The sequence below is a fragment of the Oncorhynchus keta genome, chromosome 15, assembly GCF_023373465.1.
Source record: "Oncorhynchus keta strain PuntledgeMale-10-30-2019 chromosome 15, Oket_V2, whole genome shotgun sequence".
Taxonomy (NCBI): Eukaryota; Metazoa; Chordata; class Actinopteri; order Salmoniformes; family Salmonidae; genus Oncorhynchus; species Oncorhynchus keta.
The window spans coordinates 12381429-12408826 of NC_068435.1; the positions used below are offsets into that span (position 1 = coordinate 12381429).

Sequence of the window (27398 nt, forward strand, 5' to 3'; positions counted from 1 at the left end):
AATTTTGGTGATAGCTAAATTACACCCATGTTTGTAGCTACGTTATTTTTCTTATACACTCTCTTGAAGAATATTGTAAATCAAGATAGTAACTCTAACTCCTACCTTTACACTAGCCCTAACCATTTTAAATTCCAACTTCAATGGGGGAGGGACGTCCCAAGGATCCCAGATAGCACGGCCTGCAGCACAAGTCTATCCGGGAAATCGCTGACCCCCGATGTGACCCTACAGGATTTCAAACATGGCGGAGGTAGGACGCAAAGTCCAATAAATATTCGGGAAAATAAGAATGTTTTTAGGTTTATAGAGTTGATTCTGTCGGGTGCACAGGCCCAAAATGAGAAGCGACAAATATGTACTAAAATACGGAGAAGCGATATACATTTTAAAATATTAAACTTGTCTCATTTCCATAAATTCTATTTTGCAAACTTCAGTTTTAGCGATGATGCCTGGCTAGTTAGCGCGATGGCTATGCTAAGCTAGCTACGTAGCTATTGTTGGGGAAGCTTGGCTGACTACGAGCGTTAACGTTACTCACTCGAAAAGGATCAAAGTTCATATTCTCGAATGCTATTGCATTTTTTTGTTGTTGACCTGGTGGTATTCTGCGTACTGAAAGCGACACTATGTATCTAAGTGATTATGTGATTAGTTAACTGAGGCAGTGGGTTAGCAAATAGCTATCTATCATTCAAAGTGTCCACATTGTGAGAGAACAATCCATTTGATTATCGCTCACTTGAAATGTCTGATTTGACTTGTTTCAATGCTGGCCTGATCATCAGAGGTCTCCTTGTTTACAACCACCAAAAAAACTACTGTCACTGATCTAAATGTTTACGTCGGCGTTAGCCAACGAGGAGCCAGTAGTAAGTTTCAGGCGCGCTTTTACTTTGCCTTCCATCCACTACCCTACTAACGTTAGACGGACGATCCGTTTACTGTATCGTAGTTCCTATTTATGTTTTTGTTCAGGCCTTTTGTCTGTAGACGACATTGGCCTCGTCCAGAAAACCGCATAATTTACTGAAAATATCTCTGAACCGAAAAGTTACAGCAAAGTTACAGCTACGTGTGTTGTACTTGTGTATGTGGTTCTGACTAATCTTGAGTTTTGTTTTAGCCCTCCGTTGGGAGTACGAGCCCAGGTAAATATTATTGTGTGTTTTCTAATGAATGTGCCATTTAAAAAAAAAAAATCCTCATTAGAACATTAACACGTATGAAGTAAAATTTGTCGGAACAAATCCCACTGTCATAATAATATTTTAGTTATAAACCATGAAGCACTATTTCATCGACTATCTCCTCTTAATTTCCTGGTGTGTTTTTCCTCAGGAGGTTCAGCAGAGGACCATGAGTTTGATCTTTCAGCAGATATGCTCGTCCACGACTTTGACGACGAACGCACACTGGAAGAGGAGGAGAGGCTCGAGGGAGAGACTAACTTTAGCAATGAGATCGACGACCTTGCCCGGGTGCGTCTCAATATCATTTAATTTAGTGGTTTGAAAGTTATCCTGGGTTGTATTCATGCACTGGAAGAAGATGAACTGAAACAGGGAGAGACTACCTGATTGTGTCCAAGATGAAACACTTGTTTTTGTTTAATGTTGCAAACCTTTTTGCTACAGTATTCATGCTCTAATGAATATGGCCCTGTGGACAGTAACCTGTTAGTTATATACAGTACCAGTCAAAAGTTTGGACACACCTACTCATTCAAGGGTTTGTCTTTATTTGTGCTATGTTTTACATTGTAGAATAATAGTGAAGACACACAACTATGAAACAACACATGGACTTGTGTAGTAACCAAAAAAAGTGTTTAACAAATCAAAATATTTTAGATTCTTCAAAGTAGACACCCTTTGCCTTAATGACAGTTTTGCACACTTTTTGCATTCTCTCAACCAGCTTCATGAGATAGTCGCTTGGAATGCTTTTCCAACAGTCTTGAAGGAGTTCCCACATACTATATGCTGAGCACTTGTTGGCTGCTTTTTCTTCACTCTGCGGTCCAACTCATCCCCAACCATCTCAATTGGGTTGAGGTCGTGTAATTGTGGAGGCCAGGTCATCTGATGCAGCACTTCATCACTCACCTTGGTCAAATAACCCTTACACAGCCTGGAGGTGTGTTTTGGGTCATTGTCATATAGAAAAACAAAGCTAATAGTCCGGGTAGCCATTTGCTTACCTTTTCAGGAGTCTTATGGCTTGGGGGTAAAAACTGTTGAGAAGCCTTTTTGTCCTAGACTTGGCACTCCGGTACCGCTTGCCATGCGGTAAGCGGTAATAGAGAGAACAGTCTATGGCTGGGGTCTGCCTGTCAGGAAGTGCAGGATCCAGTTGCAGAGGGAGGTGTTTAGTCCCAGGATCCTTAGCTTAGTGATGTGCTTTGAGGGTGCTATGCTGTTGAACGGTGAGCTGTAATCAATGAATAGCATTCTCACATAAGTGTTCCTTTTGTCCAGGTGGGAAAGGGCAGTGTGGAGTGCAATAGAGAATGCATCATCTGTGGATCTGTTTGGGCGGTATGCAAATTGGAGTGGGTCTAGGGTTTCTGGGATAATGGTGTTGATGTCAACCATTACCAACCTTTCAAAGCACTTCATGGCTACGGACGTGAGTGCTACGGGTCTGTAGTAATTTAGGCAGGTTGCCTTTGTGTTCTTGGGCACAGGGACTATGATGGTCTCCTTGAAACATGTTGGTATTACAGACTCAATCAGGGACATGTTGAAAATGTGTCAGGCCCCGCAGCCTTGTGTATGTTGACCTGTTTAAAGGTCTTACTCACGTCGGCCAACTTAACTGATCATATAATTTAGTTTATTAGCCAGCTAATTTTCACACCATAAAGTCACACAGCTAACGTTATAGCATCAGATGCGCTAATGTTAGTAACCCAACCAAATCGCTATAGTATTCACTGGTATATGACTTCTTGCCGTTCCTCAAGTTATACCGCGTTAGTTGCTTACTGGACCCTGGGAGTCTGTGTGAAATGTTAACTAGCCAATGAACTAACTACTATCTGTGAACTAATGGTTTCCCTCTACACTATGTGGTTAATTTTTGTAATGAGAGAATTAGGTGAAAATGAGGCGTTGCTTGTGAAACAAGTAGATTCAGGGATGAAGTGTAGCTGGAGCTGGGCCTGGTTTAAGATGGATTCAGGGATGAAGTGAAGCTGGAGCTGGGCCTGGTTTAAGATGGATTCAGGGATGAAGTGTATCTGGAGCTGGGCCTGGTTTAAGATGGATTCAGGGATGAAGTGTAGCTGGAGCTGGGCCTGGTTTAAGATGGATTCAGGGATGAAGTGTAGCTGGAGCTGGGCCTGGTTTAAGATGGATTCAGGGATGAAGTGTATCTGGAGCTGGGCCTGGTTTAAGATGGATTCAGGGATGAAGTGTAGCTGGAGCTGGGCCTGGTTTAAGATGGATTCAGGGATGAAGTGTATCTGGAGCTGGGCCTGGTTTAAGATGGATTCAGGGATGAAGTGTAGCTGGAGCTGGGCCTGGTTTAAGATGGATTCAGGGATGAAGTGTAGCTGGAGCTGGGCCTGGTTTAAGATGGATTCAGGGATGAAGTGTATCTGGAGCTGGGCCTGGTTTAAGATGGATGCTACCATGTTCTCTCTGCCTGAAAGAGATGAATTATGCTAACAAAGGGTATCATGCTCTGCTGGCACATTGTAGAACAGATGTCCACAGGCAGAAAGTGTAATAATGTGCAGTGTAGCCCAAAGATATTGCTTTAGTTGCGTTGAACTTGACAGTAACACGTGTGAGTGAGTTGGGATTATTACATTTGTTTACACATTGAACATTTTTGCACACATGTAGCCACGTGCCACTTGATCGACGTCTACTTTAGTGGCCACTATAATAGAGCAAAAATAGAATGCCTGTTTTATTCTAGTTCTACTTTAAGGTGTTTTTTCCCCCGAGTGCAATAGTTAGATGTGTGTTGTCACAAGCATTCCATTATAAACATTCTATTATAAAGGCTGTCATGGTAACTGCAATATTACTGTATTGTTTTTTTTTCTCAAGACTTGAGTGTCATTTGCAGTAAAGTCTAGGCAACAAATAACATTGGATTGCTTTTTAAACATTTTTTAGCTGTGAGTTAGGTTCACATTAACCACTTTTTATTTTACACACCGAGACTGATCATGTATGTCATATTCTTTGTTGTTTAATTAGTTAAAACCTGCATTGTCCCCCTAGCAGGGATTTTGTTTAGCATGTTTCAGTGCAACCCCAAAAAAATGTACTCTGAGACGCTACTCTGCGTCTCACAAAGACAGCGGCTGGTGTAACCAAAAATCTCACATTTGGGCTCATCAGGCCAAAGGGCATATTTCCACAGGTTTAATGTCCATTGTATGTGTTTCTTGGCCCAAGCAAGTCTCTTCTTCTTATTGGTGTCCTTTAGTAGTGGTTTCTTTGCAACAATTCGACCATGAAGGCCTGATTCACGTAGTTTCATCTGAACAGTTACTGTTGAGATGTGTCTGTTACTTCAACTCCGTGAAGAGGTTATTTAGGCTGCAATCTGAGGTGGAGTTATTTGCTAATTTCTGAGGCTGGCAACTCTGATGAACTTATCCTCTGCGGCAGAGGTAACTCTGGGTATTTCTTTCCTGTGGCGGTCCTCATGAGGGACAGTTTCATCATAGTGCTTGATGTTTTTTGCCACTGCACTTGAAGATACTTTCAATGTTCTTGACATGTTCCTTGTTGACTGACCTTCATGTCTTAAAGTAATGATGGACTGTCATTTCTCTTAGTTTATTTCAGCTGTTCTTGCCATAATATGGACTTGGTCTTTTACCAAATAGGGCCATCTTCTGTATACCAACCTTTCCTTGTCACAACACAGCTGATTGGCTCAAACGCTTTAAGAAGGAAAGAAACTTTTAATAAGGCACACCTGTTAATTGAAATGCATTCCAGGTGACGACCTCATGAAGCTGAACTGTCGAGACAAAGGGTTGCTACTTTGAAGAATATAAAATATATTTAGATTTGTTTGAACATTTTTTTGGTTACTTCATGATTCCATATGTGTTATTTCATAGTGTTGATGTTTTCACTATTATTCTACAATGTAGAAAATAGTAAAAATAAAGAAAAACCCTTGAATGAGTGTGTCCAAACTTTTGACTGGTACTGTGTATATATAGACTATTTGATCCCTATTATTGCAACGTTTTGCCAGTGATTTATGTTAGTCTATTTTTAAGGGTAATCCACTAAATTCAGTGTGTAACAAAAGGTATTTTTTTGTTGTTCCATTTGTGCCATAGGAGGGAGAGATGCCCATTCATGAGTTGTTGAGTATGTACGGATGTGGCGGCGGTTCCCCTGCAGATGGAGAGGATGAAGAAGAGGAGGAGGAAGACTTTGAGGATGAAGAGGAGTTGGAGGAGGAGGAAGAGGAGGAAGAGGAGGATGTGGACAATGATGAAAGCAGTAGAAACATTGGCGAGCTGAAGAGGAATAAGGTGGGTGCCATGAATCTCCTGAAATAACAGGATATCAACCAACACAGTCATAAAGAAGGAATGCTTGTTTGCACCTTACTGTTCTAATTTGATTGTTATAAAGCATCACTACATATTTTACAGCCAACATGGTTGACGCAATTCAATCAGAATGTATAGTTGTTACAAATTTGCTGATGATAGATACATCTAGTCAGCGTTGATGCGGATGCCTCTATTTCATACATGAGTAATGAATGTTGATTGTGTTGTTTCAAAGGGTAGGATGTCCAATCAAAAAACATATTTTAACCAATGGGTAATATGTTAGTTATACACATAATCTAAACAAAACAATGGTCCAAACCTCATGTCATAATCTGTTAAAAAAGTGATGGAGTTTTTAGCCTTGTAGGATGGCCAAAATTGGAGTGACTAAGTCAATGGAGGCAAGAAAAGAATGTTGGTCAAAAATGTGGACAATAGCATTGTCAGGTAGGCTGGATGCTGTGCTACAATTAAGGCTAACTGACAGGCTCACCGTTGAACTCCTCATTCTTCTCAAATCCAGAGGATATAAAACATTTGAGGTAAGATAGATATCGATTTTGAGACATTACCTAGTATTTTTATATTTTAGTATACACTTCATATTAATGGTATTTTTTTGTGTGTAAAATTTAGCACAAAAACAAGCATACAGTGGGGCAAAAAAGTATTTAGTCAGCCACCAATTGTGCAAGTTCTCCCACTTGAAAAGATGAGAGGCCTGTAATTTTCATCATAGGTACACTTCAACTATGACAGACACAATGAGGAAAAAAATCCTGGAAATCACATTGTAGGATTTTTAATGAATTTATTTGCAAATTATGGTGGAAAATAAGTATTTTTTTGCCCCACTGTGTCTCTGTCAACAGAGCTTGGTGCTTATTATCGGATGTAAACTCGGCAAAAAAAGAAACGCCCTCTCACTGTCAACTGTGTTTATTTTCAGCAAATATTTGTATGAACATAAGACTCAACAACTGAGACATAAATTGAAGACGTTCCACAGACATGTGATTAACAGAAATTGCATCATGTGTAACAGTCAGTATCTGGTGTGGCCACCAGCTGCATTAAGTACTGCAGTGAATCTCCTCCTCATGGACTGCACCAGATTTGCCAGTTCTTGCTGTGAGATGTTAGCCCACTCTTCCTCCAAGGCACCTGCAAGTTCCCGGACATTTCTGGGGGTAATGGCCCTAGCCCTCACCCTCCCATCCAACCGGTCCCAGACATGCTCAGTGGGATTGAGATCCGGGCTCTTCGCTGGCCATGGCGATTAGCTGTCCGTCCTTTCTCCCTGTAGCGCTGTCTTAGGCGTTTCACAGTACGGACATTGCAATTTATTGCCCTGGCCACATCTGCAGTCCTCAATGTTTCCTTGCAGCATGCCTAAGGCACGTTCATGCAGATGAGCAGGGACCCTGGGCATCTTCCATTTGTGTTTTTCAGAATCAGTAGAAAGGCCTCTTTTTAGTGTCCTAAGTTTTCATAACTGTTACCTTATTTGCCTACTGTCTGTAAGCTGTTAGTGTCTTAACGAGCGTTCCACAGGTGCATGTTCATTAATTGTTTATGGTTCAGTGAACAAGCATGGGAGACAGTGTTTAAACCCTTTACAGTGAAAATCTGTGAAGTTGTTGGGAGTTTTATAAATTATCTTTGAAAGACAGGGTCTTTTTTTTTTTTTTTTTTGCTTAGTTTATTAGGTTATGAAATCAGACTTTTTGGATATACTGTTAGTGATATGTTAGAGATTTAGATCATTTAGAATCCTATTTGTCTTGGTAAAATGTATTTTATAACATAAGGATAAAAAAAACAAGCTGGCGCCCACCCAGAAAATTACTTTGTGTGGAGTAGGGAAAGTGTTTTCTCCCACTCTGGGCAGAGTGGGTGGACACCCTTGTAAAGGGGCTTCTTTGAATGTACCATTGGGGGGGGGGAATTGTGTGTAATGCTTTGGGGTGTGTGTGTGTTCAGACCGAGAGGGTGAAGATCTCGTCAGGAATGGGGAATGAGAACCAGTTGTCCAGTGAGGGTCGCACGCGCTCCGTCAAATCCCACGGCACGGCAGAGCTGATACGCGGATCACAGACCCTCAAGTACTTCGAAAGTATGCATCTTTGTTTCCCTCACCGAGACACGGTTTTTATATTGGATTGTTTGTGAGATCTTGTTCTACAGTGCCTTCAAAAAGTATTCATACCCTTTGAATTATTCCACATTTTGTTGTTACAGCCTGATTTCAAAATGGACTAAATATATTTTCACCCATCTACACACAATACCCCATAATGACAAAGTGAAAACATGTTTCTAGAAATGTTGGTAAATGTATTGAAAATGAAGTACATAAAGTACCAGTTAAAATTTGACACGTCTACTCATTCAAGGGTTTTTCTTTATTATTTTACTATTTTCTACATTGTACAATAGTAGTGAAGACATCAAAACTATGAAATAACACATATGGAATCATGTAGTAACCAAAGAAGTGTTATACAAATCAAAATGTATATATATTTTTATTTTAGATTCTTCAAAGTAGCCACCCTTTGCCTTGATGACAGCTTTACACACTTGGCATTCTCTCAACCAGCTTCATGAGGTGTGCCTTTTTTAAGTTAATTTGTGGGACTTCTTTCCTTAATGTGTTTGAGACATTTTCAGTTGTGTTGTCACAAGGAAGGATTGGTATACAGAAGATAGCCCTAGTTGGCAAAATACCAAGTCCATATTATGGCAAGAACAGCTAAAATAAGCAAAGATAAATGACAGTCCATCATTACTTTAAGACATGAAGGTCAGTCAACAAGGAAAATGTCAAGCACTTTGAAGTGCAGTCTCAAGAACCATCAAGCACTATGATGAAACTGTATCTCGTGAGGACTGCCACAGGAAAGGAAGACCCAGAGTTACCTCTGCGGCAGGGGATACGTTCTTTAGAGTTACCAGCCTCAGAAATCAGCAATTAACTCCACCTCAGATTACACCTCAGAGTTCAAGTGAAGCACATCTCAACATCAATTGTTCAGAAGAGACCGCATGAATCAGGCCTTCATGGTTGAATTGCTGCAAAGAAACCACTACTAAAGGACACGAATAATAAGAAAATACTTGATGGGACGAAGACACATGAGCAATTGACATTAGACCGGTGGACATCTGTCATTTGGTCTGAGTCCAAATTTGCGATTTTTGTTTTCTACCGCCGTGTCTTTGTGAGATGCAGAGTAGGTGAACGGATGACTCCACATGTGTGGTTCCCACCGTGAAGCATGGAGGAGGAGGTGTGGGGGTACTTTGCTGATGACACTGTCTGTAATTTTATTTAAAATTCAAGGCAAACTTAACCAGCATGGATACCACAGCATTCTGCAACAATGCGCCTTCCTGTCTGGTTTGGGCTTAGTGGGACTATCATTTGTTTTTCAACAGGACAATGACCCAAAACACATCTTCAGGCTGTATAAGAGCTATTTGACCAAGAAAGAGAGTGATGGAGTACTGCATCAGATGACTTGGCCTCCACAATCACCTGACCTCAAACCAATTGAGACAGTTTGGGATGAGTTGGACCGCAGAGTGAAGGAAAAGCAGCCAACATGTGCTTAGCATATGTTGGAACTCCTTCAAGACTGTTGAAAATGCATTCCAGGTGACTACCTCATGAAGCTGGTTGAGAGAATGTCAAGAGTGCAAGGCTGTCATCAAGGCAAAGGGTGGCTAATTTTGAAGAATCTAAAATATATTTGGATTTGTTTAACACTTTTTGGGGGGGGTTTACTACATTATTCCATGTGTTATTTCATAGTTTTGATGACTTCACTATTATAATACAATGTAGAAAATAGTATAAATAAAGAAAAACCCTTGAATGAGTAAGTGTGTACAAACTTTTGACTGGTACTATAAGTATTCACTCCCCTTACTCTGTACATGTTAGAATCACCTTTGGCAGCGATTGCAGCTACGAGTCTTTTTGGGTCTCAAAGAGCTTTGCACACCTGGATTGTACAATATTTGCACATTATTCTTTTTAAAATTATTCAAGCTCTGTCAAGTTGGTTGTTGATCATGGCTAGAAATCCATTTTCAAGTCTTGCAATAGATTTTCAAGTTATTTTAAGTCAAAACTGTAAGAATTAGGCCACTCGGGAACATTCAATGTCATCTTGGTAAGCAACTTTTAGGTTATTGACCTGCTGAAAGGTGAATTTTTCTACCAGAGTCTGTTGGAAAGCAGACTGAAACAGGTTCTCCTCAAGGATTTTGCCTGTGCTTAGCTCTTTTCCGTTTCTTTTTATCCTAGAAAACTACCTAGTCCTTGCTGATGCTGATGACAAGCATACCTATAACATGATGCAGCCACCACTATGCTTGAAAATATGGAGAATGGTACTCTGATGTTGTTAGATTTTCCCCAAACAAACCCTTTGTATTCAGGACATAAACTACATTTTTGTGCCACATTTTTGGCAGTTTTACTGTAGTGCCTTATTGCAAACAGGATATATGTTTTGGAATATTTTTTTATTCTGTACAATATTCCTTTTCACTGTCATGTAGGTTAGTATTGTGGAGTTACTATAATGTTGCTGATCCATCCTCAGTTTTCTCTTATCACAGCCATTAAACTATGTAACATGTTTTAAAGTCACTATTGGCCTCGTGGTGAAATCCCTGAGCGATTTCCTTCCTCTTCGGCAACTGAGTTAGGATGAACGTCTATCTTTGTATTGACTGGGTGCATTGATACTCCATCCAAAGTGTAATCAATAACTTTACCATGCTCAAAGTGATATTCAATGTCTGCTTTATTTTATTTTTTACTCGTCTCCGTGGTCTTTGTAGTTCAATTTGTGTTTGAAATTCACTGCTTGACCTGAGGGACCTTGAGAATATTTAATGTCGGGTACAGAGATGAGGTAGTCATTCAAAAATAATGTTAAACACTATTATTGCGCACAGTGAGTCCATGCAACTTATGTGAATTGTTAAGCCAATTTTTCTTCACTCCTGAACTTATTTAAGATTGCTGTAACAAAGGGTTTGAAAGCTTATTGACTCCAGACATTTCAGCTTTTCATTTGTTATTAATTTGTATAAAAAAACATCTAAACATAATTCCACTTTGACATTATGGGGTATTGTGTGTAGGCCAGTGACACAATTTCAATTGAATCTATTTAAAATTCAGGCTGTAAGACAACAACATTTGGGAAAAGTCAAGGAGTGTGAATACTTTCTGAATGCACTTTATGCATTTTAACCCAGTGGTTCAAAATGAGAGCTGATGTGTGGAAACGGTGAGACAGAGTCAAACTGTCAAATGTTGTTTCAGATAAGGATGCAGAGGAAGAGTCAGAAGAAGATGAAAATTATGTCCCTTCTGAGGATTGGAAAAAGGTAAATATATTGTTTAATCATTCATTAGATATGGTAGTTCCAGTGGCGATTTTAGCATGTAAATCTCGATGTGGCAAACTCAACTTTTTGTTTTTAAATGCATCAAATCAAATCTATTTATATAGCCCTTTGTACATCAGCTGATATCTCAAAGTGCTGTACAGAAACCCAGCCTAAAACCCCAAACAGCAAGCCATGCAGGTGTAGAAGCACGGTGGCTAGGAAAAACACCCTAGAAAGGCCGAAACCTAGAGAGGAACCAGGCTATGTGGGGTGGCCAGTCCTCTTCTGGCTGTGCCGGTTGGAAATTATAACAGAACATGGCCAAGATGTTCAAATGTTCATAAATGACCAGCATGGTCCAATAATAATAAGGCAGAACAGTTGAAACTGGAGCTGCAGCACGGCCAGGTGGACTGGGGACAGCAAGGAGTCATCATGTCAGGTAGTCCTGAGGCATGGTCCTAGGGCTCAGGTCCCCGAGAGAGAGAGAGAAAGAAAGAGAATTAGAGAAATTCACACAGGACACCGAATAGGACAGGAGAAGTACTCCAGATATTTCAAACTGACCCTAGCCCCCCGACACAAACTACTGCATCATAAATACTGGAGGCTGAGACAGGAGGGGTCAGGAGACACTGTGACCCCATCCGAGGACACCCCCGGACAGGGCCAAACAGGAAGGAAATGCATGCCAGCAAAGCCACTACTCCAATGTTCCCACCTAATTTTTGGGGGGCTCTGAGCAAATTTCAGATCTGCTGAGGGCAAACATAAACGTTGTTAAAATCCTGTGGAACTTCCAGTGAGCGTTTACTGTGAACACTGAGGCTGTAACTGCTTTTAACAGTGGCCAAGTAGGCTACTGTGGTTATTTGATCATAATGTAGGTCTACCAGAGTGGCCTACTATAAAAAAAATAAAGAAAAAACTATGTCTGGATGCCGCATATGAAAACATTACGACGTCAAACCCTAGCCGCTGGGCTTGCTAAGACCTGGCCCTGGGGGTCTGCTGTACTCTTGTTATTCTGGACTTAACCTAACACACCTGAAACCAATAATGAATGTTTCTCTAAGATACTAAAGCTGAGTGGGGTGTGTTGGGTTGGGGCGATACAGGGATGTGGACCCCTAGAGACAGGATGGGGCAACCCAGCTATATTGTGTGCAAGTAAGAAGAGCTCTACAGTACCTTTAGGTCTATGAGATTAATTATATGGAGGATTTGCTGTTTGTCTGTTAATATATATATTTTTATGTTATTTGTACTTTTGTTTCCAAGCCTTTCCCTTGGGAATAAAAAGGGGGGGTGTTGGGAGGGTTAAGTTATGTACTAGACTGGTGTTCGGGCGTGCAGGCAGCTAGGGCTGGCTGGGCGTTCTGGCTGAAATTTGATATATCGAGGTCTTAATAAAAACTATCAAAAGTCTCTTTTTTTTAATTCTGATTTTTTAAGAGTTCATGTGTTAGGTTATTGTTTCAAGGTCAGACACAATATTGATTATTGAATTATCATGGATCTAGTTCAGTTTTATCAATCACTTAAACATATTTAATAATCTCTTTCCTGGCTTTATGACTGTGGGCATTTTTACTTAATTTTTGTTGTTCTAAATAGATGGCTAGAAGGGCCATGGGTCATAGGTCATATTGGATTGTGTAGAAATGCAGAAAATTAGCTTTAGATGGCCAAAACATTTCTGGAGGGGGGGACTCCCAGACCCACCGCCAGGTTATGTCCCCCCCACTTCTAAAACCAAAGTTGCACCCCTGCTGCATGGTCAGTCAGCATCCCTCCACTCTCCTTTTCCTCCACTGACACTGACAATAGAGGAACACCGTCTTCCAGTTGTGGTGAAACTTTCTGCCTCATGTAAAAGTCATGGTTTTAAACGTTTTGAAATCTCAAGTATCACATTTGCTGTAGCCGCCTTTTATGCCTGCTACGTTACTGCAGACACGGTAATCTGAGCCATCCGATTGGCCAGCGTTAGTCCTGTAGTGCACTTGATTTCTCGGCCGGCCCGGAGACACGTGAAATGGTTAAAAATGGCAATAGTTGCTTACCTTACATTTAAACTCAGTTTTTCACAATTCGTGTCATTTAATCCTAGTAATAATTCCCAGTTTTCCCAGTCAGGGCTTTGTGATGGCCACTCCAATACCTTGACGTTGTTGTCCTTAAGCCATTTTGCAGCAACTTTAAGTATGCTTGGGGTCATTGTCCATTTGGAAGACCCATTTGCGACCAAGCTTTAACTTGCTGACTGATGTCTTGAGAGGTTGCTTCAATATATCCACATAATTGTCCTTCCTCATGATGCCATGTATTTTGTGAAGTGTACCAGACCCTCCTGCAGCAAAGCACCCCCACAACATGATGCTACCACCTCTGTGCTTAACGTTGGGATGGTGTTCTTCAGCTTGCAAGTCTCCCCCTTTTTCCTCCAAACGTGGCAATGGTCATTATGGCCAAACAGTTCTGTTTTTATTTAATCAGACCAGAGGACATTTCTCCCAAAAAAGTATGATCTTTGTCCCCATGTGTAGTTGCAAACCATAGTCTGACTTTTTTATGGTGGTTTTGGAGCAGTGGCTTCTTCCTTGCTGAGCAGCCTTTCTGGTTATGTCAATATAGGACTCGTTTTACTGTGGATATAGATACTTCTGTACCTGTTTCCTCCAGCATCTTCACAAGGTCCCTTGCTGCTGTTCTGGGATTGATTTGCACTTTTCGCACCAATGTAAGTTCATCTCTAGGAGACAGAACACGTCCCCTTCCTGAGTGGTATGACGGCTGCGTGGTCCCATGGTGTTTATACTTGCGTACTATTGTTTGTACAGATGAACGTGGTACCTTCAGGCGTTTGGAAATTGCTTCCAAGGATGAACCAGACTTGTGGAGGTCTGCAATTTTTTTTCTGAGATCTTGGTTGATTTCTTTAGATTTTTTCCCATGATGTCAAGCAAAGAGGCACTGAGTTTGAAGGTAGGCCTTGAAATACATCCACAGGTACACCTCAAATAATGTGAATTAGCTTATCAGAAGCTTCTAAAACCATGCCATCATTTTCTGGAATTTTCCAAGCTGTTTAAAGGCACAGTCAACTTAGTGTATGTAAACTTCTGACCCCCTGGAATTGTGATAGAGTGAAATAATCTGTCTGTAAACAATTGTTGGAAAAATTACTTGTGTCATGCTCAAAGTAGATGTCCTAACTGACTTGCCAAATCTATAGTTTGCTAACAAGAAATTTGTGGAGTGGTTTAAAAACAAGTTTTAATGACTCCAACCTAAGTGTATGTAAACTTCCGACTTCAACTGTATTTCTTCTGCGTGGGAGTCTCAGGGCTGCTGCGTGCCCTTGTGCAGATTAGAGGGAACATTGCATGATACAACACTAAACAGTACATTATTTGCACTATAACGGTGACAAACGTTGCCCACAAACTGTTAGGGCCGACATAAAGCTGTCCCAACAGCAGAGCTTTCTTTTCAGCACTGTGGACTGAATCCTTACTACCTCTACACCTGGCTATCAGTGGAGCCTTGTCTGGCAGCCAAACAGTTCATTCACCTTGGAGTGAATCATTACTACCTCTACACATGGCTATCAGCGAAGCCTTGTCTGGCAGCCAAACAGTTCATTCACCATGGAGTGAATCCTTACTACCTCTACACCTGGCAATCAGCGGAGCAGACAATGAAAGCTCTTACACTATTCGATGATGACATTTCTCCAAAACAGGCTATAGGGCTACATGTGCAACCACCAAGTCAGAACAGTAAGCTAAGGTCTGAGGGGGTGCGGGACCAAATTCTTAGGGTGAAACACATGGTCTACTAACAGCTTACTACACAACATACACTTAGTATTACTTTCTTAGCTACTGTATACATATCTCCCTGGCATATTACATCATTGTTGAAGCAGTATACAAGACATTTTTTTGGACTCACTGTTTATGGCCCATGGTGTGAATGTTTGTTCTTTTAAGGTTGGACAAGACATTGTTTCAGACCTATGTTTTAAATCCTTCAACCCAGACTTGGACCACACACCCTCTCCACCAAATAGCAGGCAGGGGAAGCACAATAGTTATTGCTTTGCAATGCTTGCAGTTAGCCGCCGATTCCTTGCAAACCACTCATTGTTGAATTTGCTATTTCCGACTTGTGTTATGTTTGTGGTTGATGAGCACCGGGCTGGTTTATCTATAATGAACAAAAATATAAATGCAAAGTATTGGTCCCGTGCTTCATGAGCTGAAATGAAAGATCCCCGAAATGTTCCATATGCACAAAAAGCTTATTTCTCTCAAATTTTGTGCAAAAATTTGTTTACATCCCTGTTAGTGATATTTTCTCTCTTGCCAAAATAATCCATCCACCTGAACGGTGTGGCATATCAAGAAGCTGATTAAACGGCATGGTCATTACACAGGTGCACCTTGTGCTGGGGACAATAAAATGCCGCTCTAAAATGTGCAGTTGTGTGACAGACAAAAAAAATCTACAGATGTCTCGAATTTTGGCGGAGCGTGCAATTGGCGTGCTGACTGCATGAATGTCCACCAGAGCTGTTGCCAGAGAATTGAATGTTCCTTTCTCTACCATAAGCCGCCTCCAACATCGTTTTAGAGAATTTGGCAGTGTGTCCAACTGGCCTCACAACAGCAGACCACGTGTAACCACAACAACCCAGTATATCATTTCACTAAGGATTTGCCAGTAGATTGTCGACGTGATTCATGAGGATGACTGCTTGTTTAACTTGCTAGCTATCAAAACTACGGTAGATATTACGTGACTTTATATAATTTTATCTGTGGCCAATGACGGTGAGCCACCTTGGACGGGCATGTAATGTAAATCTATGGCAGCACCCAAAGGGTATTGAACTGCCTAGCTCTCCCTGTTGATTCTGCAGTGATGTAGTGTCCCCATGGGTGACAGAACATTGAGCCAATCACGGTGCAACTAGAGAAGATTGCCAACGCCAAAACTGTTTTCGCTGGCTGCCCCTCCACCACAGAAAGCACTGAGCTAGGCTGAAACACCTGCATTTTGGTGCTGCTTTACTCAAGAGACCATGTTTGTATGCGGCTTTATTTACTCAAGGGATTATTTCATTTTAGCTAAACTGCCCTGAATGATGGGTCGCAAATGGGTAGTTCTAACCTTAAAGACATGCTATTCATTTGAAGCACACTTTTGGTTTGTGAAACTAAATAAAGTGTGTGTTTGATCTGGACAGGAAATCATGGTTGGGTCCATGTATCAGGCTGAAACACCGCCTGGCCTTTGTAAATATAAAGACTATGAGAAAGGTAAGGCATTCTGTTTGCAATTGCGATGTACTAAATTAAGTTTAAGTGAAATATCTTCCAATCACAGAGGTAAATAAGAAATAAAATGACTTTCTCTCTCTGCTTTCCCCCCTCTCGCTCCTTTTTCCTCTCTCCTTCCAGTATATGAAAACGATGACCAGCTTTTATGGGACCCCGAGTTCCTTCCCGAGGGCAAGGTTGTGGAGTTTTTATCTCAGGCGTCAAAACGAACAGGAGAGGAGAAAGGAGTGGATGCCATCCCTGAGGGATCCCATATCAAAGACAATGAGCAGGTATGAAGACCAACACAGTCGAGCAGATCAGTGTTCAAACAGACTGGCGTCCAGAGTCGTGTTCAGTTAGCCTGGAGGCAGTTTGTTAATGCAATATTCACTCAGAAATTGTGCGACGGGTTTGATTGAGAGAACCAAAGGTTTGTTTTTTCCTCGGGGGTTGAGAACACATTGTTTTGGATTTGAAAACCATTGTAATGGAAGAGGGTGGCGCTGTGTGGCTGTAGGTGTTCGAGAGAGACAGAGGAGAGTCAACCAGTAAAAGCCTCCTTCATTGTTGACGCATTGTGCCACATGATCAAAGAGCCATTCCAGACTCTGAAGTCAGGATGACTTTGAGAGTTAGGTATTACTTGTTTTCATATGCTGAAGTAGTACCTCCGCATTTCACTGTTTCAAAATGCCACCTACTGAACACAAGCCATTACCGTAAAGACTGTAGTATAGTACCTCCACATTTCACTGTTTCAAAATGCCACCTACTGAACACAAGCCATTACCGTAAAGACTGTAGTATAGTACCTCCGCATTTCACTGTTTCAAAATTACTGAACACAAGCCATTACTGTAAAGACTGTATAGTACCTCCAATTTCACTGTTTCAAAATGCCACCTACTGAACACAAGCCATTACCGTAAAGACTGTAGTATAGTACCTCCACATTTCACTGTTTCAAAATGCCACCTACTGAACACAAGCCATTACCGTAAAGACTGTAGTATAGTACCTCTGCATTTCACTGTTTCAAAATGCCACCTACTGAACACAAGCCATTACCGTAAAGACTAGTATAGTACCTCCACATTTCACTGTTTCAAAATGCCACCTACTGAACACAAGCCATTACCGTAAAGACTGTAGTATGCACTTTTGTCTGTGACCGTCTTCTTCACAATCTCAATGTTGTCTTTCCACAGGCACTTTATGAGTTGGTCAGGTGTGAATTTGACACAGAGGAAGCTTTACGAAGACTGAAGTTTAATGTGAAGGCAGCTAGAGGTAACACCTGCAGTGAACTAGTGTTGACTTTCGCTCTTGATTTCACTCATATCTGGAATATTTTCTCTCAATATCTAACCAGTCACATTTTGTGTATTTTGATGATAAAAACTGTCCTTGACTTATATGGGTCCTGGCTTGTGTCTGTGTGTTGTTGGATGGTGTCTGGGACCTGTAATACGGTCATAGTTTTATTGTATTTGAATGGAGTAGTGGTTGTGGTACTTAATAACCCTTTGCCCTCTGTCACAGATGAGCTGTCTGTGTGGACAGAAGACGAATGTAGATATTTTGAGCAAGGACTAAAAGGTTATGGGAAAGACTTTCATTCAATACAAGCCAACAAGGTAAGCTATGTCTATCTTATACAGTGGTTCCCCTATATTAATTTAGCAGCGGCAGGCCTCCACAGTCATTGCCCCCACTCCAAAATATATGTGAAACATACAGTGCATTCGGAAAGTATTCAGACCCCTTGACTTTTTCCTAAATTTTGTTACGTTACAGCCTTATTCTAAAACTAATTAAATCAATGTTTTTCCTCATCAATCTACACTCAATACCCCATTATGATGAATAAAAAACAGAAACACCTTATTTACACAAGTATTCAGACCCTTTGCTATGGGACGCGTAGTTGAGCTCAGGTGCCTCCTGTTTCCGTTGATCATCCTTGAGATGTTTCTACAACTTGATTGGAGTCTATGATTTGGAAAGGCACACACCTGTCTATATAAGGTCCCACAGTTGACAGTGCATGTCAGAACAAAAACCAAGCCATGAGGTTGAAGCTCTGAGACAGGATTGGGTCAAGGCACAGATCTGGGGAAGGGTACCAAAACATGTCTGCAGCAAGGTCCTCAAGAACACAGTGGCCTCCATCATTCATAAATTGAAGAATTTTGGAACCACCAAGACTCTTCATAGAGCTGGCCGCCCTGCCAAACTAAGCTATCGGGGGAGAACGGCCTTGGTCAGGGAGGTGACCAAGAACCCGATGGTCACTCTGACAGAGCTCTAGAGTTCCTTTGTGGAGATGGGAGAACCTTCCAGAAGGACAACCATCTCTGTAGCACTCTACCAATCAGGTGGCCAGACGGAAGACACTCCTCAGTAAAAGGCACATGACAGCCCGCTTGGAGTTTGCTAAAAGGCACCTAAATGATTCTGACTATGAGAAACAAGATGAAACCTAGATTGAACTCCTAGGCTTGAAAGCCAAGTGTCAAGTTTGGAGGAAACCTTGCTCCATCCCTACAGTGAAGCATAGTGGTGGCAGCATCATGCTGTGGGGATGTTTTTCAGTGGCAGGGACTGGGAGACTAGTCAGGCTCGAGGGAAAGATGAATGGAGCAAAGTACAGACAGATCCTTGATGAAAACCTGCTCCAGAGCGCTCATGACCTCAGACTGGAGCAAGGTTCACCTTCCAACAGGACAACAACCCTGAAAATTACAGGCCTCTCATCTTTTTAAGTGGGAGAACTTGCACAATTGGTGGCTGACTAAATACTTTTTTGCCCCACTGTATATATATATTTGTAATGATGACAATTACAATACTGCATGAACAATGAACACTTTTATTTTAACTTAATATAATACATAAATAAATGTAGTCTCAAATAATGAAACATGTTCAATTTGGTTTAAATAATGCAAAAACATGTTGACTGTACCTACCTTTTGAAATGTGGTTACGGGATTTAGGGAATGTAACACATATGGAAAACATTCTATGCAATACCTCCAATAGAAGTCCAATGTTTTACCAAATATGTCAGCCGATACTGGATAAATGGTCTAGTCCCGCTTCATAACTGGGTTGACGATCGGCTGCTACTCTGTGCTGTACTCCACTCAATATTGATTTTTGGCTTAACTACACTGCTTGTAATGACTATATGCTCTTATACATGTACCACCTAATAGGATTTAGTTTTATTTTGTGTATGTGAGCTAAGTTTTGTTTTGTCCTCTAAATTGGCCATCCCATTCAACAGTGCAGTGAATGTCAATGTTTGTATCACTGTATTTTTTATGTTTTATTGGAAAATAATGAACATATTATGAACAAACAAACAAATAAATAGTGCAAAAACACCGTGTTGGAGAGTAAAGTAAAAGTGCAATATGTGCCATGTAAAAAAGCTCAAGTTTAAGTTCCTTGCTAAGAACATGAGAACATATGAAAGCTGGTGGTTCCTTTTAACATGAGCCTTCAATATTCCCAGTTAACAAGTTTTAGGTTGTAGTTATAGGAATTATGACGCGTCGACTATCTCTATACCATTTGTATTTCATATACCTTTGACTATTGGATGTTCTTATATGCACTTTAGTATTGCCAGACTAATCTCGAGAGTTGATAGGCTTGAAGTCATAAACAATGCTGTGCTTCAACCATTGCTAGGAGTTGCTGGCAAACGCAGTAAAGTGCTGTTTGAATGGATGCTTACGAGCCTGCTGCTGCCTACCACCACTCAGTCAGACTGCTGTATAAAATATCAAATCATAGACTTAATTATAATAAACACACAGAAATACGAGCCTTTGATAATTTTAATATGGTCAAATCCAGAAACAAAACGTTTATTCTTTCAGTGAAATACGGAACCGTTTCGTATTTGATCGAACGGGTGGCATCCCTAAGTCTAAATATTGCTGTTACATTGCAAAACCTTCAATGTTATGTCATAATTATGTAAAATTCTGGCAAATTAATTAGGATCTTTGTTAGGAAGAAATGGTCTTCACACAGTTCGCAACGAGCCAGGCGGCCCAAACTGCTGCATATACCCTGACTCTGCTTGCACTGAACACAAGAGAAGTGACACAATTTCCCTAGTTAATATTACCTGCTAACATGAATTTATTTTAACTAAATATGCAGGTTTAAAAATATATACTTCTGTGTATTGATTTTAAGAAAGGCATTGATGTTTATGGTTAGGTACATTTGTGCAACGATTGTGCTTTTTCCGCGAATTGTGTGTAGATTGATGAGTTAAATTATTATTATTTTTAATCCATTTCCGAAGGCTGTAACGTAACAAAATGTGGAAGTTATAGTGTCTGGATGCTTTACGGATGCATTGTATATATTTATTTATTTATTTTTTGAAAATGTCTCTCTGCACATGGCAAAATGTGTAGAATTGCAGGAAATTAGCTTTAAAACGACAAGACCACGACATTGGCCATGCCCACTACCAAGTCCCTCCCACAATAACTTTTCCACCGCTGCTGAAAATAATCCTAGGGGAAACACTGTATTATATATCAGATTGTATTAAATACTATGGTATCTGATTTAAGAAGTATGTTTTATTTTCTGAATATTTATGTTGATTTAGCATGTGTTTTGAAGAGATCAGGGTTGAGGTCAGTTCCATTTTAACCTCCAAATCTCGTGAGGATTTGAAATTCAGTTCATGAATTGAAAAGCAAAAAAAAAAAGTATTTTTCAATTCACAAATTGCATTTTGACTCATCCCTCGTATACTTGACTGGGGAGTTGAAATTGAATTGAGTTCAACTCTGAAAGGCGATGGTAATAATGTCTCTCGTTGTCTGCTGATATTACATTTTTCAGGTGAGAACTAGGTCAGTAGGAGAATGTGTGGCCTTTTATTACATGTGGAAGAAGTCTGAGCGTTATGATTTCTTTGCACAGCAAACCAGGCTGGGGAAAAGGAAATACAACCTTCACCCTGGGGTCACGTAAGTCTCTTTTCACAAGACCAAGTTAATTGTTTTGAATATCGAATTCCGTCAACAAATATGTTATGTTATACAAATGTTTTTTTATATATAAAAATTATATATATATATATATTCTAGATATTTGCTTACCTGATTTTGAAATGTATTTTAAAATGGCAATCAGCAGTAGACAAAATGAAGCGTAGTCCCCGCCCCGTTTCGGTAAAAAGCTGAGGGATGGGGCTGGAGAAATGTACCCCTTCTCAAATCCATAGACTGAGCTATGCATGCAAACTGACCATCCATGATACCAGATGTATAGTTCTAACCATGTTTTGAGGCCATATAAGTGTTTGGTTTACACTGCGAGTAAAACAAGCTTATATGTGGGGTTCTGGTGGGGTACGACTGTTGAACATCGGTTATATTCTTCAAAAAAGCATTGTGTACATATCATTTAATTTATAAGTCCCAAAAAACGATGTAGCAACTCTGTCCCTTTTTTTAAACGTATAACAAATATTATTGAAATGAAATGTAACTTGTCATGAACGTGTATTTCATGTGACCAATACACACTCAATATGTGTGATCACCTTTGTTCTGGGAACCATAGCTACTGTTGACACTATGTTCCAGGGGTGTGAATCTAGTACCCTGTTATCACCATCTTGCCAAGCTGATCTGTACTATGCGGTCTTGTACGTTTCTTTTCACATGGTCCTGGAGGTCGTAACCAGACCAGCCCAGTATGGCTCAGTAGTGTGAACAGGGTATACATGTGCTGTGATTAGTGTACGGGCTAAACTGGCAGGCTGTAGTTGGTGCTGACTGAATTGTTTAAAATAATCTTATTTATCTTATCCCTGTGTGTCTCAGGGACTACATGGACCGGCTGCTGGACGAGACGGAGAGCGCCACGTCCAGCCGGGCGGCCTCGCCCCCTCCCACCACCTCCAACAGCAGCACCAGCCACTCTGAGAGGGAGGACGGCAGTAGCAGCCACAATGGTAAGGGAACACACACAATCCCTGAGTGATTGTGGAAGGGAGAAATACACTCAGGGAACATCAATTCGAGTAGCTACATGGAGTGCTGTTAGAATGACTAATAAACATTTCTCATGTGAATTCTAATGGAGACCCTTGTGTGCCTCTATTGACAGTACCTTACATGATTCATGACGTCTCAGCTCACTCGGTTTATCTTTCCTCCAACAGGTTTAGTGAGTCACAACTTGGGCTCGGGAGAAGCTTCCCAGTCATCCACGGTGGCGAGCGAAGTCAAAGCAGAATCCGTCCAGTTCAACGGGCTCACCTCCCCCCACCCCTCTCTGGATGTTCTCCCTCCCGCCCCCACACCCCTCTGGATGTTCTCCCTCCCGCCCCCCACCACTCTCTGGATGTTCTCCCTCCCGCCCCCCACCCCTCTCTGGATGTTCTTCCTCCTGCCCCCCACCCCTCTCTGGATGTTCTCCCTCCTCCCACTGCCCGCCACCCCTCTCTGGATGTTCTCCCTCCTCCCACTGCCCCCCCCCCCTCTGGATGTTCTCCCTCCTGCCCCCCCACCCCCTCTGGATGTTCTCCCTCCTGCCCCCCACCCCCTCTGGATGTTCTCCTCCTCACACTGCCCCCCACCCCTCTCTGGATATTCTCCCTCCTCCCACTGCCCCCCACCCCTCTCTGGATGTTCTCCCTCCTCCCACTGCCCCCCACCCCTCTCTGGATGTTCTCCCTCCTGCCCCCCACCCCTCTCTGGAGGCTCTCCCTCCTCCCACCACCTCGGACAATGAGGCCAGGGGCTGCGAGGCAGTGGCCGCCACTCCCAGCCACGACAGGAACGGCTCCCTGGAGCCTCATTGTGGCAACAGTCACTACGATGACAGGCCGGCCAAGAGGTGCCGGAGAGAGGCGGAGCCACCAGAGCCCTCCAGAACATTGACGACCCTCCAGCAAGAGGACAAATGATAATGATGACCCCTTCTCAGAGAGGTCAAAGCGCACAGAACCAAACCTAAAAAAAATAACTTGGTTGTATTCATTAGTGCACACCGCAGCAAAACATTTTGCAACAGAAAAATAAAACTAGATTTTCTTATTGGACAAGTTCAGGTAGTCCATCCCTGTTGGTCTGTTTGTTTTTCTCGTTTCGGGCCTAGTGAATACGACCTATTCCAACCAACCAAACACGGCTGGGCCACACCAGCAAACGGAGGGAAGGCAGCGGCCTGATTGTAAAAGGGGCACAACATACAGCCCTGCCTCATCCCCCATCCAGCAAAACCTCGTCCCCCATCCAGCATAACCTCCAACGCTCCACACATCCAAAGTACCACAGTTCCTGAACCCCTCCCTTCCCCCTACCTGCTACCACCTCATTATAATTCATGCTGATTCTTCTACTCATTCTCCTTATTCACTTTTTTGGAGACCGATCTCGAAGATTTCTACGGAAAGAAAATGTTTTTTCCCCTGTTTGTATTAGAATTTTTAAAATCTCCTGTGGTATTTTTTTACTTGAAAAATATGTATATATTTTTTCAATAAATGTACTATGATTGATGGGTATTTTGCTTTCCAAGCCATTTGAAACAAAGAAATGAAAGGGGCGATGTTGAGGGTCTCTAGGTCTTCGACGGGACGATCGATATGCAGGCAGATTGGCGCTGTTGCAGGCACACTAAAGCCTCGTTTTTACCTGGCGCTAACATACATTCTTTATTCTGATCTTGTCCACATTCAGATTGTGGCCAGATTTTCAGATATGCATCTACACATAGTATTAAAATGGGATAATGATTTAAACGTTTTCACTGTCCAGATCTGTCTACACTTTAAGATATTCAAACACAATGGGTGCCTGACTCTCTCCGGAGGTGGTCAGGAAGATCTGTTCACAATCTGTCTTTTAATCATCTACAGCTGTCCAAAAATGTTGGCACAATCAGAATGTGGACAAGATCAGAGTATACCACCCTGCATCCCACTGCTGGCTTACCTCTGAAGCTAAGCAGTTTTGGTCCTGGTTGGGAGACCAGATGCTGCTGGAAGTGGTGTTGGAGGGCACTCTTTCCTCTGGTCTAAAATATACCAACGCCCCAGGACAGTGATTGGGGACATTGCCCTGTGAAGGGTGCAGTCTTTCGGATGGGACGTTAAATAGGTGTCCTGTCTGTGGTCACTTAAGATCCCATGTCACTTATTGTAAAAGTACGGTTGTCAACCATGGTGTTCTGGCTAAATTCCCAATCAGACCCACATACCATCATGGCCACCTAATCACCCCCAGCTTCCAATTGGCTCATTCATCCCCCTCCTCTCCCCTGTCACTATTCCCCAGATCGTTGCTGTAAATGAGAATGTGTTCAGTCAACTTACCTGGTAAAATAAGGGTTAAAATAAAAATCTGGACAAAGGACTGATTGTGATCTGAGAACCAGGTATAAACGGGGCTTCTGTTGCGCTTTCACCCTTTGTTTTCTTTCTTTGGTGATCGAGTGGAGAGAAAGCAACACTGCTGCATGACATCATTGCTTATTTGAAACCTGTGGTGTGTTCAGTTCGATTGAAGTTTGCTATGTTGCGTAACGGTTTGTACTGAACGACACGTTTCCCCAAAAACATTCCAATGTTCTTTGAATGGACTTTGAGGTACGTTTGCTCCGTTTGGTGGGTGTGGCTTGAAGCAATGGGGGACATATTTAACGAGCAGCGGCCATGCTGATCCCCAACCTCTTGTTGTTTTTGAGCTGACCGTTCAGAACAGCACCGTTTCTGTTTAATTGAATGTTGCACTGTTTTTTTTTTTTTTTCGTACCGAACGTAGCCCTGACCATGGAAACATTTTAATTGCAAGAAATGAACTAATGGGGAGTGTCTGTCCCTGAGGTTTGTGTAAAGTGTCTGACATCAGTGATGTCTTGTATTATAACTCATTGGTTAGAACGCTGTATTTTTAATAGCCAGCGTTTTCCTATTGTTTGGTTTCTCTTCTTTTTGCTAGACAGTACTTCTGTGACTTTGTGTAAAGTTTGTAAAGATTTTCTTGTTCACTTCTTACACTTTTTGATAAGTCTCTTTAATCTGTGTATTTTACCATCTTTCTTGTGAGCTTTCGTTAAAGGATTTATTTCCTCTAGGTGTTCCCGAGTGGAGCTGTTCTAAAAGTTGTCTTATTTCTCTGCATTTCCCTGACCCATTTGGAAATGTATTTGCAGCAAAAATATGTTTGATTACTTGATAATGATTCCATCTAAAAAGAGAGACGCGGTGTAGTGACACTTTGGTCTTTTAGGTTGAAAACGCTTTTTTATGGGAACTGGAGACGTTGTGGTACCAGTAACATTTCTTGTCACCGGCGAGCTCTCATTATTAGGAATGAAAGAACTGTAAGCTTCAATGTGAAGAACCTTCATTAGTTCCAGTGGAGGCTTTAGTAACAACGCATCGGTTTGACAATTGTGTTACTTTTAGCTTTTTAAACATTTTTTTTAAATGTCTCAACGTCTTACTTTTGTAAGCTACTCCTGCTTTGGTCTACATTCACAAATGGTTTGTAAAACTAAAAAGCAGTTGTTTTTTTTTGTTCTTTAAAAGCACAGCCTCAAATAATGTTGATTTCAAGTAGTTTATTTGTATTATTTTATTATGTGCTGTAAGTAGCCATCTGAAAATGACAACCTGTAATAAAAGTGAAGCGTATACCAAGACTGGCTGTGAATAAATAATGGTGACGAGATTTAATACATTTATTCACACTGTTCTGTTATGTCATGTTTTAGTGTGCCTTAACTGCAAAATATGCACGTTATCAATGATTTGAGGGCGGGTTAATGATTTTAAATGGTTTTACTGTCCAGATCTGTCTACACTTGTAAGTTATACAAACACGTGTGCCTGACTACTAAGAGAACTGATCAAGATCAGAATCCATATTTTAATTGCCACCTGTCTAAACATGGGGCACGATCAGGACACATTAGGCATATTAACACCAGGTATAAACAGGTATTTTGACACAATGTACTAACATTGTTTTACACAATTATGTGAGGACAAATCTGTCATTCTTATAATGACATGGTAACAGTGGTGGAATTTTCATACATTTTTCAACTTACATTTGAGGTTGAAATATTGGACCTTACAAAATGTTGAACAAACTATTTAAAAAAAATTTTTTTAAGAACTTTGCTTAGAAATTAGATCCCCAAAATAAACAAAAATAATGCATAAAACAAATATCTAATGACTCATTTCCATTGAAGAATTCAAATATGTGAAAGCATAAGGTCGGGAATCAGGCACATCCGACAATGCGCCTTTTAAAGGCAATTTCCACAACCTTTGCAGAGATTGCCTAGTAAGCGCTGCAGATGTTGGCTCAAGCGGAAATAACCTTTACAGAGCTACAACACCCCTTTGATTTAATTGCCATTCCCTTTCCAACAGTTTAACTTACTACTAAAAACTTTGCAATGGTAACAGACTGAACCTGCTGGGCGAGACACGTGCTTATCCTTAGAGCCTGACACGTTGTGATCCTTGGTGTTTGTTCCATCAATCACAGTGTATTCAGTAACCTGGCCTAGACCCCAAAAGACCAAGCAAGGAAAACTTACCTTGCAGCTACACAAAGTGCTCCAAAGATCATGGCGAACCTGGTTGCCTCGACAGGCCCAGAGAATAGATTTCTGTGGGGAATGAACGTTATCCACAAAATGAGACATCTAATGTAATCCATTTAACAAAAAAAATTTATATTGGTTTCTGACATTTGAAGGAAACTTACTTCGGTAGGATTCCCTCAGCGAAAATGGTTAACAAAATAGAGAATCTTCTTAAAAGTGTAAGCATGGGATAGGCTGGAAGAGATTAGAGGACGCACCATACACAGGACATGACATACAATCATACCACTGTGATCTCTATGCTTCACATGCATTGATCATAGAAATAAAATGGTGAATACTCAATATCGCGGTCAATGAACAAGAAAGAGGTCATACTTGAGTCGTTTGGTTCCTAGAAGTCCTGATACCTGATTCCAAACGTACAGAAGAGGTAGTGGAAGCATCTGCAAAGATTGTAGACATATATTATCATG

At 41.2% G+C, this 27398-nt stretch overlaps 1 protein-coding gene across 4 annotated transcripts; it reads left to right on the forward strand.

Moving 5' to 3' along the window:
• The first annotated feature begins 143 nt into the window (after nt 1-143).
• On the forward strand, nt 144-25993 carry LOC118394420 (mesoderm induction early response protein 1-like). Of its 4 annotated transcripts, none has more exons than XM_052463404.1 (14): nt 144-253; nt 1130-1154; nt 1345-1484; nt 5327-5524; nt 7535-7667; nt 10899-10963; nt 16224-16296; nt 16438-16589; nt 17508-17589; nt 17842-17936; nt 21184-21311; nt 22173-22303; nt 22514-22633; nt 22944-25993. In XM_052463404.1, the coding sequence occupies exons 1-14, from the start codon at nt 245-247 to the stop codon at nt 23258-23260; spliced, it is 1668 nt and encodes a 555-aa protein (XP_052319364.1). In that variant the 5' UTR covers nt 144-244; the 3' UTR covers nt 23261-25993. The 4 variants fall into 4 exon arrangements, with proteins under 4 accessions (XP_052319364.1, XP_052319363.1, XP_052319365.1 ...); XM_052463403.1 differs by lacking the exon at nt 144-253 and adding an exon at nt 260-875; XM_052463405.1 differs by lacking the exon at nt 144-253 and adding an exon at nt 260-875 and having other exon boundaries at nt 22514-22612; nt 22962-25993.
• Nucleotides 25994-27398: the final 1405 nt, after the last annotated feature.

Excerpts from the sequence above, each read along its gene's own strand:
- LOC118394420 (XM_052463403.1), top strand. The coding sequence starts at position 840 with ATGTTTACGTCGGCGTTAGCCAACGAGGAGCCAGTA. Across the intron at positions 5,525-7,534 it reads GCGAGCTGAAGAGGAATAAG|ACCGAGAGGGTGAAGATCTC; the intron begins GTGGGTGCCATG and ends GTGTGTGTTCAG. Across the intron at positions 17,937-21,183 it reads ATTCAATACAAGCCAACAAG|GTGAGAACTAGGTCAGTAGG; the intron begins GTAAGCTATGTC and ends TACATTTTTCAG.